General features: G+C 44.3%; 1 protein-coding gene across 3 annotated transcripts in view; it reads right to left on the bottom strand.

Annotated features, from left to right (window-relative positions):
- The window catches only part of LOC147451124 (uncharacterized), a 59701-nt gene extending 48538 nt beyond the window's left edge, over positions 1–11163 (bottom strand). The window contains exons 1-2 of one of the 3 annotated variants that reach the window (XM_086520866.1): positions 10901–11163; positions 10368–10744 (exon numbers count right to left, since the gene is read on the bottom strand). In XM_086520866.1, the coding sequence (XP_086376992.1) occupies positions 10368–10744; positions 10901–11039 (516 nt within the window). In that variant the 5' untranslated portion in view covers positions 11040–11163. Of the gene's footprint in view, positions 1–10362; positions 10745–10900 lie in introns of all 3 variants that reach the window. The other 2 variants (XM_086520867.1, XM_086520865.1) reach the window with 2 other exon arrangements.
- Positions 11164–17796: the final 6633 nt, after the last annotated feature.

The raw sequence follows: 17796 nt of genomic DNA, 5'->3' as shown, positions 1-17796 counted from the left end.
TGCTCCGATTTTTTTTTTATAGTCACTGATGTCTCTTTGGGTTTCAAGGATACTACTGAGCTGACAGTATTTTGCTGTTTGACTTTATGAACTGGAATTCCTGATAATGAAAATGAAACTGATTGATTTGTACTTGACTTGTTTGAGTGCAGGACGAAAAGACTACAACATTTCGGTCTCATAAATCTCTATAGACAAGATTGCAATATGGATTAGATAATAGGGCATCTGTGAAGTCTCAACTCGATCTACATGCAATTGCTAAAAACGTTGCGATTAATCATGGTCTGAGATTTGGAATGACTTTTAAATGTGATTTGTCATGTGATGTCCTGTGATGTGACTGTCGATTGGTACATGTGCTAGATGTGTTGTTCCTAGTGCGTCGGTACTAACAGTCAATGTCTGCTAAGACACTTATGGCCTCTGTCTGTTTTGCACGCGTAATCAAGGGCGATTACAATGCTTTCAAGACGGGGGTATGTCACAAAATGGTGACGTGGCAGCAGACCACGGGACACACTGTGACACGTCGCAGTACACCCGCAAAAAGCGCTGACAGACTGCCGTTCGAAGATCCCTAAAATTGCGCCGCAAAATCCATTGGCATGCTGACGTGGAAGGCGTACGGATAGCAATACGGATTTTCTCTTTTTACGCTGGCACAGCTATACGGAATACCTGATTTTACACTAGCTGAATTTTGGGACAGCTTCTGGGCTAGTTGCTTTATTTTTTAAAGCTTTTAAAGTTGACAGCTTTTGGGGCTCTGCTTTTGGACATCCCTTGTACCAATAAATAAGTGGGCAGGGCCTCACTTCTCAAAGCACCTGGACACAGAGTCTGAGAGTGAGCACCTACCCACTTGTACTTTGAACATAGATTAATACAAAAAGAAATACCGAAAGGGGGGCCAGTCTTTGGGGCCAATATCTCTAGGCACGGAACTACGTCCGGCCGTGTCGACTCAAGTGTGAATTGTGAACGGTTTTGAAGTGCATCTCCGTTGTGTCGCGGTAGAATCTTGACTTGGGGTGTGCAAGTTTGTTACAGCATAACCAACGCTGAAAACGCACCTGTACAGTGAGGTTATCACCCTCACCGGTGCCTGCTTTTGAAGCAACACTCCTGTTCCTACTCAGAGAGACTCTTGCCTTAGCAAAAACGCATATGACCACGCAGCTGTCCATGAGTCAAATGAAGAGCCCTCTTGTGGGGCATCATATTACTGCACGTAGGGGAGAGAGAGAGCAGTGTAGGGTGTGCAGGACATGACTTCTTGCACTACACTATACATGAGAGGGAAAGCTTGCAGTCAATAGCTCTTAACCTGTGACCAGCTTGCAAATGAGGCCTTCCCGGCAAGAAATCGAGCGCCTCTTCTTCTACATGAGGAAAGTGCACCAGAAAGTGCCACTTGGCACATTTACAAGCAATTTCCCGTTTTGGGCTTCCCGCTTAAAAATCTCCCAACTGGTTTCCCAGTTGACTTTGCAGCAGAGTTCTAAAATGTTCCCCTTGTCATTACCTCCGAGGTAATGACGCGAACAAATTTTATGGTCCAAAATAGCAGTTCCCTAAATTTTAGGGGATGCTTCCATTGGACTCCAATGGTCTGACCATCTATCCCCACTGGGACCGCATTCCAAAATGCAATGTGGCCCAGCTGTCGGGTACTTTCTCTCGGTGACCCCACCTTGGCAGAAAGCTTTTGCTTTAGCTTTTGATTTTCAGCTTTTGGGGCTTTGCTTTTGGCAACCCTTGTAACCTTTAAATACACGGGTAGGCCTCTCACAACTCAGAGCATCTGGATGCAGAGTCTGAGTGTGAGCGCCTGCCCGCACTGTTGTACTTTGAACATAGATTAATACAAAAAGAAATACCGAAAGGGGCGCCAGTCTTTGGGGCCAATATCTCTAGGCAGTGAACTCTCCCGGGCCAGTGTCGAATCAATTGTGAACTGTAAACTGTTTTGAAGTGGTTATTTGCGCTGTCGTGGTTGATTCTTGACTTGGAGTGTCCAAGTCTCTTACAGTGGTATCAGAGCACGGCCGATTTCTCTTCTACGGGAAATCCGATCCCAAATTTTTTTTTCCGCGGCACCTATGGTTTCAGGCAAGGATCAGTCAACTCCCTCTGCATTCGAAGATGCGGGAAGGGATCACAACGAAGATTCATGTGAGAAGTATGGCCCGCCTCGGCCTCCTCAGGCGGAGCGTCGAGAGATGGAGCGCCGAGAGCTGATCGACGATACAACAAAGATGATGCTTAATTTTGCCAAGGACCCGAAGATGGCAAAATATATGAGCAAGACTTCTTTGGAGGAGGTGCATACGGAGTGGCAGAAAACCGCAACACCACCCCCAAAACCCGCTCTCAAGAAACCTTTTGCTCACAAGACATATTTAGAGAAGGAATTAAAAGAGGTGGTTGATGCATGGATTGCTCAACTTTTTGACGCGCAAAACAAAGCTGAGAAGCACGGCAAAAAGCAAAAGAAAGGTGCTGACTTTTCGGGTTATTTGGGTCGTCAGTCTACCTTTGAAAAAGCATGAAAACAGAAGAAGCGTGTTCGGTTTGAATGAGTACCCAGTTCTTCTTCTTCTTCTTCTGACAATTCTTCTAGCTCATCTGATTCGAGCGAAGAAGAAAGAAAAGGCAAAAAGCGAAGCAAGAAACAACGCTTCGGAAAGGGCAAGAAAAAGGCAAATAAGTCTAAATCTCGCCCACTGAGTGACAGTTTTACAAAGGACTCGTCTACAAACAGTTCAGACTCTGATGAGAGCAACTTTTATGCAAAGAAGAAGAATTTTTACAAAGCCAACCAATATGACTTTCTCGAAGACAAAAGCAAGAAAGTCCGAGAGTTTAAAGAAGGTGGACAATCAATTAAATTTGACACGTTTTCGGGATATAGAGATGCTTCAAAGGCTTTGTCTTTTGTACAGCAGTTTGACATCGCTTTCGCGGGAGGACGTTACTCAGAGCACTCTAAGATTCGGAGAGTTGCCTCTTATTTTAAGAGGAATGCTCGAACTTGGTGGTCCACGCTTCTATTAAGCAAGACTGCGCCAGTTAAATGGCTGAAATTCAAGAGGCTTTTTATTTCTTCTTGGTTGACTCAAGAGTATGAACGTGATATACGAACTGCTTGGAACCATCTTCAATGACCAAGAAAGATACAGTGGACGCTTATTGCGAGAGATTCTGGAGCTCTTTTCTACCCGCCTCTTCATTTAAGAAGATCTCGTTCAAGGAGCAGATTGAGAGGTTTACCCTGGGTCTACCTACAGAGATCCGAGATCACTGCTTGGAACAGAAGTCAGCTTCTATTCAGGAGCTGATGAGTCATGCGAAACGGGGTTTTGCCATTCACTTTTGCAGTCTGACCTACCCCACCGATGAGGTCATGACACAATGAGCCGAACAGACTTTGGCAAATGAAGGTAGAAAGAGAAAGAGCAACTCAGAAAAGAAAGATGCACAACCCAAGCTTACTCCTCAGGAGCGAGCTCGCTTCATCAGGGAAGGGAAGTGCTTTGGATGCGGGGAATTTGGACATATCTCCACGAAGTGCCCTAAAAAGGCAGAGAAAGAACAAAACGACAAGGACGACGAAAGGCCTGAGAGTTCAAGAGCAGCTGAGGAACGTGTAAGAAAAGCCATGATGAAAACAGGACTGGTTCCAAATTGTGTGGGTACCGATCCCAACACAATGGACGAGAGTACAGAACTTTGCCGGGCTTGCGGCAAAGTGAAAGACCAAGAGGCCTTGATCTTCTTTGATGGAGGAGCCAAGGCCAACTTCATTTCACCTGAATTGGCAGCGCGGCTCGAGATCACTCCCGATCGGATAGGACCACTTGCGGAGGCTGTTCTAGCGGCACCCGGCAAGGACGTAGCCATTACACCTGTCATTGGCAAACTTCGGTTGCATTGTCAGGGGTATTTGGGGCATGAGGACTTTTACATAATGCCTTTGGAAGGTTGTGATGTTCTCTTGAGAATTCTCTAGTACCACAAGAACAACGCCGTGGTCGACTATCGGGCGAGGAAAGCGACATTGACTAAAGAGAAGGGCAGAACCATTGTACTTGACATTAAACTGAAGGGCGAGTCTGTCCCTATTGTATCGGCTACGGCCATTTCTAAATTAATAAAATCCAATCCGTTTGTTTACTCGATCTTTATGAAAGAATTGAGTGATGAGGATAGGACAAATATATCTAAACTTGATAAAGAACGCCAAGATTTTCTACACTCTCATGCCGATTGCTTCTCAGAGGGCCTGCCAAGCGAGTTACCACCTGCTCGTCCTGAAGATCATCCCATTGATCTGATACCTAGAAGCACGCCACCGAACCGGTTACCTTACCGTGTGAGCCGAGCACAGAACGAAGAGATTATGAACCAAGTGAAAGACCTCTTGGAAAAGGGTCTTGTCCAGCCTAGTACTTCACTGTATTGCTCTCCAGTGTTGTTGGTTTTGAAGAAAGACGGATCTTGGAGACTGTGCATCGATTATAGAGCTCTCAACAAAATCACCATCAAGAACAGATTTCCGATTCCTAGGATCGATGATATACTCGACAGATTACAGAGATCCTCGTGCTTTAGCAGGATTGACTTGAAGAGTGGGTATCATCAGATCGAAAGCGCGCTGGGAGACGTCTAAAAGACAGCTTTTCGGACAACTTTTGGGTTATTTGAGTTTTTGGTGATGCCTTTTGGCTTAACCAATGCTCCTGCGACATTTAACCGGATGATCGACAGGATTTTTCGAGAGTACAGGCTATTTGTTGGTTCTTTCTTTGACGATATCATTGTTTTCTCCAAGAATGAGGCAGAACATAGAGATCATCTGCTTCAGGTCTTTCAGGCATTACGAGATCACAAGTTAGTGATTAATGCAAAGAAAAGTGAATTTTTCCTACCAGAGATACACTTTTTGGGACACATTGTGTCAGTAGCAGGAGTGCAAATGGATCCGGCCAAGATAGAGACTATCCATGATTGGTCCGATTTGAAGAATGTCCATGAAGTTAGAAGCTTCTTGGGACTGTGTTCGTACTACAAGCTATTCATTTGAAAGTTTGCAGAGATTGCTTCCCCTTTGCATATCTTGACACAAAAAGGAGTCCCTTTCTCGTGGGGACCCACAGAGGTGACTGCCTTTCAGGAATTGAAAAGAGAAATTGACTACAGGACCAGTTGTGACTTTGCCGGACTTGCAAAAGTCACTTGAAGTGTATTGTGATGCTTGTGGTCGTAGTCTGGGTGCGGTCTTAATGCAAGAAGACCATGTCATTGCTTACGAGAGCCGATTGTTCTCAGGGCCGGAAATGACAGCACAGATTTATGAGAAAGAGCTTTTGGCGATAATCCTTGCTCTTACTCAGTGGCGGCACTACCTACTCGAAGCGGATTTTATTGTCTTTACAGACCATCAGAGTTTGCACTACTTCTTGTCACAGAAGCAGCTTTCGGAAAAGGAGATGCGGTGGGCGAACATCTTGTCATAGTTTCACTTCCAGATTGTCCGTGTTCAAGGACAGAAGAATGTGGTGGCAGATGCTTTGTCTCGGAAGCCGTTGGTTCTGGCTATTTCCACGATACATCATAGGAGCTTCGAGGATATGGTCGACCAGTATGCCACAGATACAGATTTTGCAGATGTTTTCATACGGATACGGGATGGGGAGACAGTAGCGGGATATTCCATTCAAAATGGCTTCTTGATGAGAAAAACCATGTTGTGCGTTACACAGCCGTTGAGGGAAAAGGTTATGACTGAATGCCATTGTCCACCTTTCACGGGTCATCGCGGCATTGCTACTACCATGAAAAGGGTAGAGAGATACTTCTTTTGGCCGAGACTCAAGAAGGATGTGTAAGAGTTTGTGCACAGTTGCTTGGTATGCCAGAAAGTCAAGTTTGACAAGCATAAAGCACAGGGATTGTTACAGCCTTTGCCCATACGCACCCGCCCCTTGGGAAAGTATTGCAATGGATTTCATTTTTGATCTCCCGAGAACAAAGAGTGGTCACAATGGTATCTGGACTGTTGTTGACAGATTTAGCAAACAGGCTCATTTCATTCCAGTAAAGAAAACAGTCAAGCCGGATCACTTAGCGAGACTGTTTGTGGCCCAGATTTTCAGATTACATGGCATGCCTGAGACGATTGTCTCCGACAGAGACCCCAGATTTACGAGTTTGTTTTGGAAGGCAATTTGGGAGAACATTGGCACGCAGTTGCAGTTCTCGTCATCGTTCCACCTGCAGACTGACGGGCAATCTGAGATTGCAAATTCAATGGTTTTAAATTTATTGAAGTCTTATATCTCGGATCAGAAGACTCAATGGGAAAAGTACCTACCTTTGTTGGAATTTGCCTACAATAACACAATACACTCTTCGACGGGGAAGGCGCCATTTGAGATTGTTGAAGGTGCTACGAAGGTTCCACCCTTCCTAAGCACGAAAGATAAGATTTTTAAAGGGATGAGTATACGCGCGACTTAGACATGGCTTTTGCCAAGGTCCACGAGGCTTTGCAAAAATCTCAAGAACGACAGAAAAAGGCACCGGATCGCCATCATCGCGATTTGAAATTGAAGGAGGATGATTGGGTGCTCTTACGTTTTGAGAAAGCACGCCTGAGAAAGAAAAAGGGAAAGGAGAGGCTTTTTCCAAAGCTTAGTATGAGATACTATGGACCTTTCCAGATATCCAAAAAGATTAATGATGTCTCCTTCCGAATGAAACTGCCCGACACTTGGAGGATTCACAATGCATTCCATGTGAGTCTCTTGAAACCTTTTAAAGGTGATGTGCCTGATGATGGGGAGTCTGATGAGCAACCCGCAGTGGAAGAAAACGAGGAGATCCTTGTTCCTAAACAGATTTTGGTACATAAGGATACGAAGAATAAAGGTAAAGTCCCAAGGCGGTTCTTGGTTAAGTTCAAGAACTATCTTGCATTTGATGCGAAGTGGATGGAGGAGGAGGATCTAGCAGATACTCCTCAGATTGTGAAACTTTACCTCGAAGCTTTTGATTTAGCATAGTCTAATACAAGGAACCCAGAATTCAGCTTGGCCGGAGATCTGGTGCAGTGGGATGCACAAGAGGGGAGTTACTCCGCTCCTTTGTCAACAGATGCCTCGATTTTGATACTAGAGTCACTGATGTCTCTTTGAGCCTTCAGGGACACTGAGAGCCGACAGTATTCTGCTGTATGACTTTATGAAATGGAATTCCTGAATATGAAACTGATTTGTTCTTGACTTGTTTTTAAGTGCAGGAATTGATAGACGAAATGACAGCAGCATTTTGGTCTAATTGATCTTGAATAGACATGGTTGCAATAGGGGTAAGTCAATCGGACATCGATGAGGTCCCGACTAGATGTAGATGCGATTGCTAGCTACATTGCCGATAAATCATGCTCTAAGATCCGAATGAATGTTGAATGTCATGTGATGTCCTGCGATGTCGTGTGATGTGATTGTCGATTAGTACATGTGCTAGATGTGTGTTCCTAGTGCGTAGGTACTAACAGTCAGTGTCTGCTAAGACGATTTATGGCCTCTGTCTGTTTTGCAGGCGTAATCGAGGGCGATTACAATGCTTTCAAGAAGGGGGTATGTCACAAAGTGATGACGTGGCTACCCGACTGCTGAAAACCCTAATCTGCAAAAATCCTAATTCTGGAAACCCTAACCCTAAAAACCTGCAAACCCTTTAAAAAACCTGCAAACCCTAATCCGTACATGTTGACGTGGCAGTCTCCGCGTTTTGCGGCGCTATTTGCGGAAAAAAGCTGGCATCTTTTGGGCGACGCAAATTGAAGAGAAAAAGTCTCTTTGCTTTTTCTACGCATGAGAAAAGAGAGAGAGAACTGCTTTGTTTGCTTTTTCTTCCCTCTCAAGGGAGAGAGAGATTATGAGAGTCAAAGAAAGCTTTTGCTTTAGCTTTTGATTTTTAGCTTTTGGGGCTCTGCTTTTGGCAACCCTTGTAACCTTTAAATACATGGATAGGCCTCTCACAACTCAGAGCATCTGGACGCAGAGTCTGAGTGTGAGCGCCTGCCCGCACTCTTGTACTTTGAACACAGATTAATACAAAAAGAAATACCGAAAGGGGCGCCAGTCTTTTGGGCCAATATCTCTAGGCACGGAACTCCGCCGGGCCAGTGTCGAATCAATTGTGAAATGTGAACTGATTTGAAGTGGTTATTTGTGTTGTCATGGTTGATTCTTGACTTGGAGTGTCCAAGTCTGTTACACTGTCGACGCTGCATCTCTTGAAGTTCATACTGAGTAGGCCAAGGTGGCCCATACTCTTTCTCTGTTAATTCGTTTAAATCTTTTGTGTGATCTCCTCCCGCATTAGCAGATGCAGAAAAAGTCGACTGATTCTTTTTGGAATCCATAAGTGTCACAAAATAAGGGATCGGATTTCTTGGTAGAAGAGAAATCGGTCGTGCTCTGATACCACTATAACAAACTTGGACACCCCAAGTCAAAATTCTGCCACGACACAGCAGAGGTTCACTTCAAATTAACTAACAAAACCAAAAGAGAATCGACACGGCCCGGCGTAGTTCCGTGCCAGGCGATATTGACCCCAAAGACTGGAGTTCTTTCGGTATTAATTTTTATACTAATCTGTCAGCAAAGTACAATTGAGCCCGCGGGTGCTCGCTCTTACACTTCGCGTCCAGATGCTCTAAGAAGTGAGTCCCCCTTGGGTCACTTATAAAGGATTTACAAGGGTTGCTAAAAGCAGAGCCCCAAAAGCATTAAACTTCAAAAGCAATGTCTCCCAAAAGCTAGCGCTGCCAAAAGTAGCTAGCAAAAATCGCGAAAATTAAAGAAATCACGGAATTCCGTGCAGTTTTGCCACGTCAACAGCCAACGCGTTTTACGGAAGTCCATACAACGGCCGCATCAACATGCTCTTTGCTTCTTATTAATGGCACCTAGGCCCCTCTACAAAGGTGCATAAGTTGGACATGCCACATCATCAGTTTGTGTTTGTGACTAGTGGTTGTCCACCCAAAAGCGCCAATGCGAGGGCTGAAAATGTGGCTGTAACGCGAATTTTAGTGTGCTCGCATGGTTTCGGCAAAATCTAGAGCGGCACAGAGGGTCAGAGGAGGGGTAGACCTCAATGTGCACAGCCATCAAAAGTGAGAAAACATAGAAGAATAGCACCATAATGCCTGCAAAACAATGTCAAAGAGAAGGTAAACCAATTTGGCAAAGCACTGGATGTGGAGCTGGATAGAGAAAGGTTCAAGAGGAAAGATCAAGGGGTCCCACAGCCAACACTCAGACATTGTCCCCTCTTGCTCCAAAACCCAAAGCACTCCCAGAAAACGCAAGATTGGCTGAAAAACGCAAATGAAGGGGAGAGGTTTTCCAGCATGGAAAGAGGCCAGAGACCTGGCGCTAAGGATATCAGGTGTAGATCTGAGGGACCAGCAAGGAACGCAAGAGGAAAGCACATATTCATGATAGGATGTGGTGCCCCACCCCCCTCCACACTATCTCACATGGGCAGCTTCAAATGGGATCTACAGCTTGGGGGGGGGGGGGGGGGGGGGGGGGGGGGGTCCTATGCACATTTGTAAATTTCGGAAATTTATTAAAGTCGGGGCGAAAAGTGAGTTCCAATAGGCTTGTAAATTCAGGGCGATCCAAGCTCCACATCTTGAATCCACGACCTCCCCGCAGCGAGCCATATGCACTAACCAATGCGCCCCCATGCGTTCTTTGAAATATAAGGGGTTTGGATATGTCATATTGTAAATGCAAGCGGATATGTAGATTCGGGGCAAATTTGAAAAGCAAGACGTGTCCCCATAACCTCCATGAACCACAGAGAGCCAATAGGTGACTGATACAAAAGGCAGAGTGCTCCTAGCATAGAATGTGCTCCTCCCTGTTAGGGATCAAAGGTGTAGAAAGGACAAATCACCCAACAAATCCTACAAAAATAAATAGGGCGCCCAGAAAATAAATGGGCCAAAATACACTGGACATAAAACGAGGAGTCGGTCAAAAAGTGCCCAGCAGGACAAAGATGCAGCTTAAATGTTATGCCGTCGATGGCCAGCCCGGGGAAACTAGCGATAAGTATGCCCTACCATGGTGAAGCAGCAGGAGTGTTGAATACTCTAACAAGAATTAAGAATAAGATTGCCCAAAAAGACACCACTGACTACTGTATCGGAGCACAGAGAGAGAGAGAGAGAGAGAGAGAGAGAGAGAGAGAGAGAGAGCTCAAACATGAGTTCCCATTTTAAAGAAAACAACGAAAAAGAGAGAATGGAATAGGGATAAGAAAGAATACTTTACTTTAGAGTGGTAGGTGTCTGTGTCTTTGATAGCAAGCAGCTCCGCTTTGACACACTTTTGATCGTAGCCATGACGGACTGCGGCAGCTCCAAGCAAGAAGGCAATCCCAAAAATGGGCCTTTTGGCCTTGAGGGATGCAGTATTCAAGCGAGCTGAGTCTAGATGCAGGATACGACCGCATGTCCACAATTTCACGAGTCCCTGAGCAGCTCCCAGAACCTCCTTGGACATTGAATTGAAAACCCTGACCTGAAAGAAAGGACCCACGGTCTCCAAGCGCAACGATAAGCCCTGCCGTGATGCAGCATTTTCGATATCTGTATATGAAGCAAGCTCGTCGCTGAAAGCTGAATGGAATTCCTCTCCAGCTTTAGAGCCTGCAAACGAGAGTCCACGTTTGGTTCAATGCAGGAAGGCGATGGCGAACACCTCTACCCCTCTCCCTCTCCCTCTCCCTCTCCCTCTCTCTCTCTCTCTCTCTCCTTCCTGGCGGCGTGGCCCTAGCGCGCTACAGAAGACGGACATCAAGAAACCTGCTTGTTGGCGACTAGAGTTTTTGGATGACGTTCGCATGGGGTGCCGTGCCCGACATTGAAGCGATGATTGTTGCAGTCGACTGGATGCCAAGCAACCACCATTCCAGGGCACAGGAGGTAATGACACCATAAACATAGTTCAAATTCAAACGGCGAAGCCAAGCAACAGGAGGTAATGGTAACATAAACATAGTTCAAATTCAAAGGGCGAAGCCAAGCAACCAGGGCACAGGAGGTAATGGTAACCATAAACATAGTTCAAATTCAAAAGGCGAAGCCAAGCAACCAGGGCACAGGAGGTAATGGTAACATAAACATAGTTCAAATTCAAAGATTTAGCCTTGATTGAAGAAATTCAATTTTTCCATTAATAAGGATAGATCGATGGCCCACAATCCTTGAACAATGTGGGCAGTCCATTTTGCCAATGCTGAGCTCAAACCTTGGTATTATAGCCTTATAGCTTATCGTGCATCCTACGTGGAAGTTCACAAATATAGTTCCTCGTAAGATGTGGGCAATCAGTTTTCTCAACCGGGAAACAAAAGCTCAAAACCAAACTAGTGAGAACCCTTGGGTCTTGAACTAACAACCCACTTGATATATTGTATATCCAATGTATATGTGCACAAATATGGCTATAAAGTGCAACCGACCAACATACCATAGATTTAGTTCACATTTACTTCACACAAGAACACAATATTGAACCATTTTTTGAGTTGTTTCATTCCTTCTTTAAGCCCTAATTTTAGAACACTCTTTTGATAAAATTGATCATATGTTAAATGACTATAAATTGGTAGGATGACAACTCTGGTAAACTATTTCTCCTGCTGGGTGGAATCTTTTTTTGCAAGTTATATCCAACGCAACCCCATGTGCGCTTACACATATGCAACATATATGTAATGGAATTGGCCTATTTAACTTTAGAGTAGTGGAAATTAATGAGAATACTTTTGAGAGATTACTTTGTGAGCATAGAGGGTGAACATAATTGAAGATAACAACATAGACATAGCAATTAGTTAACTTGGCATGAACAATACTTTTGCAAGAGAGAGAATTTAGAGAACATGGCAACAGTTGAGGACCGGATTTATGTGGAGCTGGTCCCCCTTCCAGTAGGCATTTGTATTATGATTTCTCCCATTAAGAGAGACTTGTTACAATACCATCTTTGTGTTCCTTGTGACCTAGGTGATGCAATGAAAATGGAAAGCTTCATGCATCACAAACATAACATAAACTTTGAAGAAAGCTTTAACTATCCCAAGCCTCAGTCCCAAGACCTCAAACACCTTCGAAGGTGGAGAGAGCTAGCATGGAATGAGGGTAGGGAAGAGGAAGAAGAAACATTTCATAGAAGAGAGAATTAGTTCCTCACTTATCATAGCTCTTCTTGCTAGCATACATAATAGCATAGTAATGAAGATGGAGAAGATGGCAAGCTCAAGCATTGAAGCATGGCTCTTGGTTGGATTTTCACTCCATAGCCAAGAGTGTTGGTGTAGGTTCTCAACCTCTACTTGCTTGGAGACGGAGAGGGAGCTCTTGCACTTTGCATTTTGCATAATGAGAGTGAGTGTGAGTGTGTGTGGGAGAGTATACCCTCTAAGCAACCCCCTAGCTTGCTTTGGTCGAACCCCCTCCTTGTAGCTCATGCTTGAAGCTCATTGGATCCCTTTAGGCCTAGCCAATCACAAGCAGGAGGCATTACAAGCAACAAGGGAAGCCTTGGGACAAGTGTCCCCCTTTCCCCTTTGAGACAGAGGACTTGATAAATGCAAAGACAATAAAATAAATCCCCTAAATTATCATTGGACCCCTTGGGTGGCCAACCAATAAGCTTCAGGCACACCATGAGGGGCAACATAAGGAGGAACTTGACAAGTGTCCCCTTTTCTTTCTTTGTATCAAGTAGGCCTTGTGTGAGTGTGTGGGTGTTCTCTCTCATCCCCCTCATGTAGATCTCGCTCCCTCCTTGTAGGGATTAGATCTTTGACTTTTAACACCTCAAGCTTAGGCCCAGTTCCCACCACAAGCTTGGCCCTTAAGCATTTCTGTTGGGGTATAAAGCCCAATGTGGTCGCCCAGGTAAGTGGGCGGGCCGCCAGGTATGTACACATATTCTTTTGTTAAAACCTAATAAGAACTCACTATGCTCTACACATTACAGTAGAGTGAGTTCACCATATCGTCGTGCTCTTCTTCTCGCACTCTCTCTCGCGTCGCACTTCCACTCGTACTCCTTCAACGGGTATCAGAGCTCAGATCGAGGCTCGGGGCAGCATTTGCAGGTAGCCAGAGTCACCTGCTCAGATTGGAGTGAGATTCGACAGGCGAAGACACGGCCCCAATTCCTGTGGGCAAGCTCGAAGGGCTTGGTGTTATCAGAATATCATTCTGAGGTCATCTCGTCCACCGTTCGGCTTCGACAAAGATCTGCGCAAGCCATTTTCGACTACGTGGTCTCGGCGGGTGCAGATCCGACTCTGCAATTTTGGGGTTTCGGCCTACGACTGCAAGTGTTGAGGATATCTACACTTCCAGAGTGCCGATTTGTGGCTATCTACACAACGAAGGACGGCTTACAATTCTCGGCTTACAGTTCTTGGAGGCGTGTCACATACGACACGGGCGCACCTACACACAGACTGTAGGCGACATCCACCAGTTCATCAGGTTGATATTGGTTCAGAGGTCAGTTTACAGGAGAAACTCTGCCAAATTTTTCCCAGGAAAGTAAACTACTGTGAAGCGTAGCTATGGCTAGAACAGGACACTGCTCTTTACAATATCAAGAAGCTGGATGAAACCAATTTCCCATTGTGGAAGAAGCAGATTTGGCATGTGTTGGTACAAAAGAAGCAGATAAAACCTATAAAGCTCAAGGGGATAAAACCACAAGATATGGACAAAGATGAATGGAGCGAAATGGATGAATTGGCACTTTCTACAATTATGCTGACTTTGGCAGAAAGCGTTTACTTCAATGTAGCAGACGAGATGTCGGCTTATCAAGCATGGACAAAGCTCAGTGATCTTTATGAGAAGCAAAGTGCAGCTTCACAGGTATACTGGCTTAAGAAGCTTGTTGACTTGAAGATGAAAGAAGGGACACCTATGTCCAATCATCTGAATGAATTCAACACCATCTACAGTCAGTTGTCAGCTCAAGGTGTCAAGTTTGATGAACCTGTTAGAGCTATGTACCTGTTGATCACATTGCCGGAAAGTTGGGACACTTTTCGCACAGCTTTGAGTAATTATGCACCTCCAGATGGTTTGACCATAGCAGGTATAGAAGGCAGTCTGCTTACTGAAGAAACCAACAGAAAGACAATGGACAAAGGCAAAGGAACAGCCTTAGTTGTCAGAGGAAGGACCAAAGAAAAGTACAAAGGTGGAAAGAGGGATCAGTCTCGTAGCAAGTCCCGTAGTGCTAAAGGCAAGAGTGACATAGAATGCTACCATTGTGGCAAGAATGGTCACATGAAAAGAGATTGCAGAGAATGGAAAGCAGAAAAAGGCAAAGAGAAAGCTGAAGACCATGGTGAGAAGAACAAGTCCTTAGTGAAGATTCAAGAAATAAATGTGACAAACACTGTTGCAGAGGATGACAGTCTAGTGTCAGGAGACATCTACTTCTTGAAGAATACAATGGACTCAGCTCTTCTTACAGCATCTGATGGAAATGCACTGAGTGATTGGATTATAGACTCAGGGGCATCACTTCATGTGTCTCCAAACAAGGAGTGGTTTACCTCTTATGTGACCACTAAAGATCATGTTCGGCTAGGCAATGGGCAGACATGTGAGATCTTAGGTGTTGGAGATGTTCAATTGAAGTTTCAGAATGGCTCTTCTTTCACGCTGAAGAATGTGAGACATGTTCCCGCAATTACAAAGAGCTTGATCAGCATAGGTTTACTTGATGATGCTGGCTACGTCACCACTTTTGGAAAGAACATGTGGAAGATATCCAAGGGTTCTATGACAGTAGCACATGGAGTAAAGTCTGGAGGACTTTACATGATTTATGTATCAAATGTCTCTAAAAATGTAATCAATGTAACCGAGCAACTAAACGTTTCTTTGTGGCATAGCCGATTAGGACATATGTCCAAGAAGGGAATGGAAATCTTGTCTCGTTCTGGTTATTTGCCTGGCTTGTCATTTAATGATTTTGAATTCTGTGAACATTGTCTGTATGGTAAGCAAACACAGTAGCCACATAAGCATAGAAGCAGTAGAAGAGATACACAGTTGGCACTTGTTCATAGTGATTTGTGTGGACCTATGCCTAACCTATCTCTAGGGGGAGCTTCTTACTTTATGACATTTATAGACGATTACTCGAGGAAAGTATGGGTTTACTTTCTCAAGCACAAGGATGAAGCGTTTAGTGTTTTCGAAACGTTTGTGACACTTGTGGAGAATCAGAGTGGCAAGAAGCTTAAATGCTTACGCACTGACAATGGTGGAGAGTATGTTTCAAAGGCCTTTCAGGACTTTTGTGAGTCAAAAGGCATAAAACGTGAACTTACTGCTCCTTACAATCCTCCTCAAAATGGTGTTGCTAAGAGGATGAATAGGACCATACAAGAGAAGGTCAGAAGTATGTTGTCTAATGCACAACTGCCAAATGGGTTTTGGGCTGAAGCTGTATCAACAGCTGTTCATCTTATAAATAGATCTCCTAGCAAGGTTTTGCAGAAGGATTCAGTGGCAAAGATGGTATGGTCAGGCAAAATGCCCTCATACAAGCATCTTAGAGTCTTTGGCTGTGAGGCATATACTCATGTTCCAAAGGAATTTAGGAACAAACTTGAGCCAAAGAGTAGAAAGTGCATCTTTCTAGGCTATGGTAATTCTGGTGAGATGGGGTACAGACTTTGGGATCCCGAATCCAGAAAGGTTATCCACAGCAATGATGTTCACTTTAATGAAGCCAAATATCATTCTAAACCAGAGAGGGTTGAGGAGATTAGAAGAATTGTCTTCCAAGAAGATGGACCTACACGTGCAAGACAAAATGTCAGGGCTCAAGAGGAGCAAGGACAGGATAGAGTGGAACCATAGGTTGTGGCTGAGCATGAGCCACCTATTTTGCGTAGATATGGACGTATCACGCGACCTCCTGATAGGTTTGTTCCATCTATGAACTATGTCATGTTGACTGATTGCAATGAGCCTTCATGTCACAAGGAAGCAGTGCAAATGAAGGACTCTGGGAATTGGCAATTGGCCATGCAGTCAGAGATGACAGCTCTGCATAAAAACCAGACATGGAAGCTAGTTAAATTACCACAGGGCAAAAAGGCTCTACCTTGTAAATGGGTTTACAGGTATAAGATCACCGCTCATGATAGTCAGCCAAAGTACAAAGCAAGGCTTGTTGCCAAGGACTTTAAGCAAGAACAAGGAATTGACTTTGATGAAGTCTTCTCTCCGGTGGTCAAGATGACTACATTGAGATGCTTTCTTGCATTGGTTGCCATATTAGATTTGGTGTTGCACCAAATGGATGTCAAGATAGCGTTCTTGCGTGGTGATTTAGATGTGGAAATTTACATGCAGCAGCCAGAAGGGTTTGTTGAGAAAGGCAAGGAAGATTTGGTATGCCAGTTGTTAAAGAGTCTTTATGGCTTAAAACAATCACTGAGGGCATGGTACCATAAGTTCCACAAGTTTATGCTTTCTCAAGGCTACAAACGTAGTGAGTTCGATCACTGTCTATATACAAAGAAGGCTAAGGATGGCAGTTGGCTGATCCTTATTTTGTATGTGGATGACATGTTGATTGCTGGCAAGCACTTGGAAGAAATTTCAGCTTTGAAGTCAAAGATGGCAAAATCGTTTGACATGAAAGACATGGGTGAGGCAAGTCATATACTTGGTATGTGCATTGAGAGAGATAGATCAAAGAAGTTGATTTGGTTATCTCAAACAGAGTATATTGACAAGGTTTTGCAATGTTTCAATATGGAGAAGGGAAAGGCATTGGGTGTTCCATTGCCACCATATGTGAAACTTAGCAAACAAGATTGTCCTGTGTATGAGGAGGAACAGGCTAAAATGGATAAGATTCCATATGCGTCTGCAGTGGGTAGCTTGATGTATGCAATGATTGCTACTCGCCCAGACATTGCATTTGCAGTGGGAGTAGTAAGTCGATACATGTCAAACCCAGGCAAGAAACATTGGGAGGCAGTGAAAGGAATATTGAGATACCTGAAAGCTACAAAGAGTATGTGTATATGCTATGGGAGTCAGGAGCTAAGTGTAAAGGGTTTTACAGACTTAGATTATGCAGGTGACTTAGACAACCGAAGGTCTACGTCAGGGTATGTCTTTACATTGGCTGGTGGAGCAGTATCATGGCGTTCTAGATTACAAGATTGTGTTACTTAGTCTACTACAGAGGCTGAATATGTTGCAGCATCAGAGGCATGCAAAGAATCAATTTGGCTTAATCGACTAGTAACAGATTTGGGTATCAAAGAAGAGATGCCTGTGTTATATTGTGATAGTCAAAGTGCTATACAATTGGCTCGCAATCCATTTTATCACTCAAAGACAAAGCATGTGGATGTGAAGTATCATTTCATCAGGGAAATGCTCGAGGATAAGCAACTTCAGCTTGTCAAAGTTCACACCACAGAAAATCCTGTTGATCTACTTACAAAAGGACTTCCCTCAGAGAGCTTTGCGCATTTTTGCAAGCAGTTAGGTGTAGGGTAGTACATCACTTCTCTACATCTCTTGTATATTAGCATGTGGATGTGAAGTATCATTTCATCAGGGAAATGCTCGAGGATAAGCAACTTCAGCTTGTCAAAGTTCACACCACAGAAAATCCTGCTGATCTACTTACAAAAGGACTT

This window comes from Adiantum capillus-veneris, chromosome 9 (assembly GCF_014529385.1).
Source record: "Adiantum capillus-veneris isolate H3 chromosome 9, ASM1452938v2, whole genome shotgun sequence".
Taxonomy (NCBI): domain Eukaryota; kingdom Viridiplantae; phylum Streptophyta; class Polypodiopsida; order Polypodiales; family Pteridaceae; genus Adiantum; species Adiantum capillus-veneris.
The sequence above is the reverse complement of the archived record's forward strand: the minus strand, read 5'-3'. Positions and strand labels throughout refer to the sequence as shown.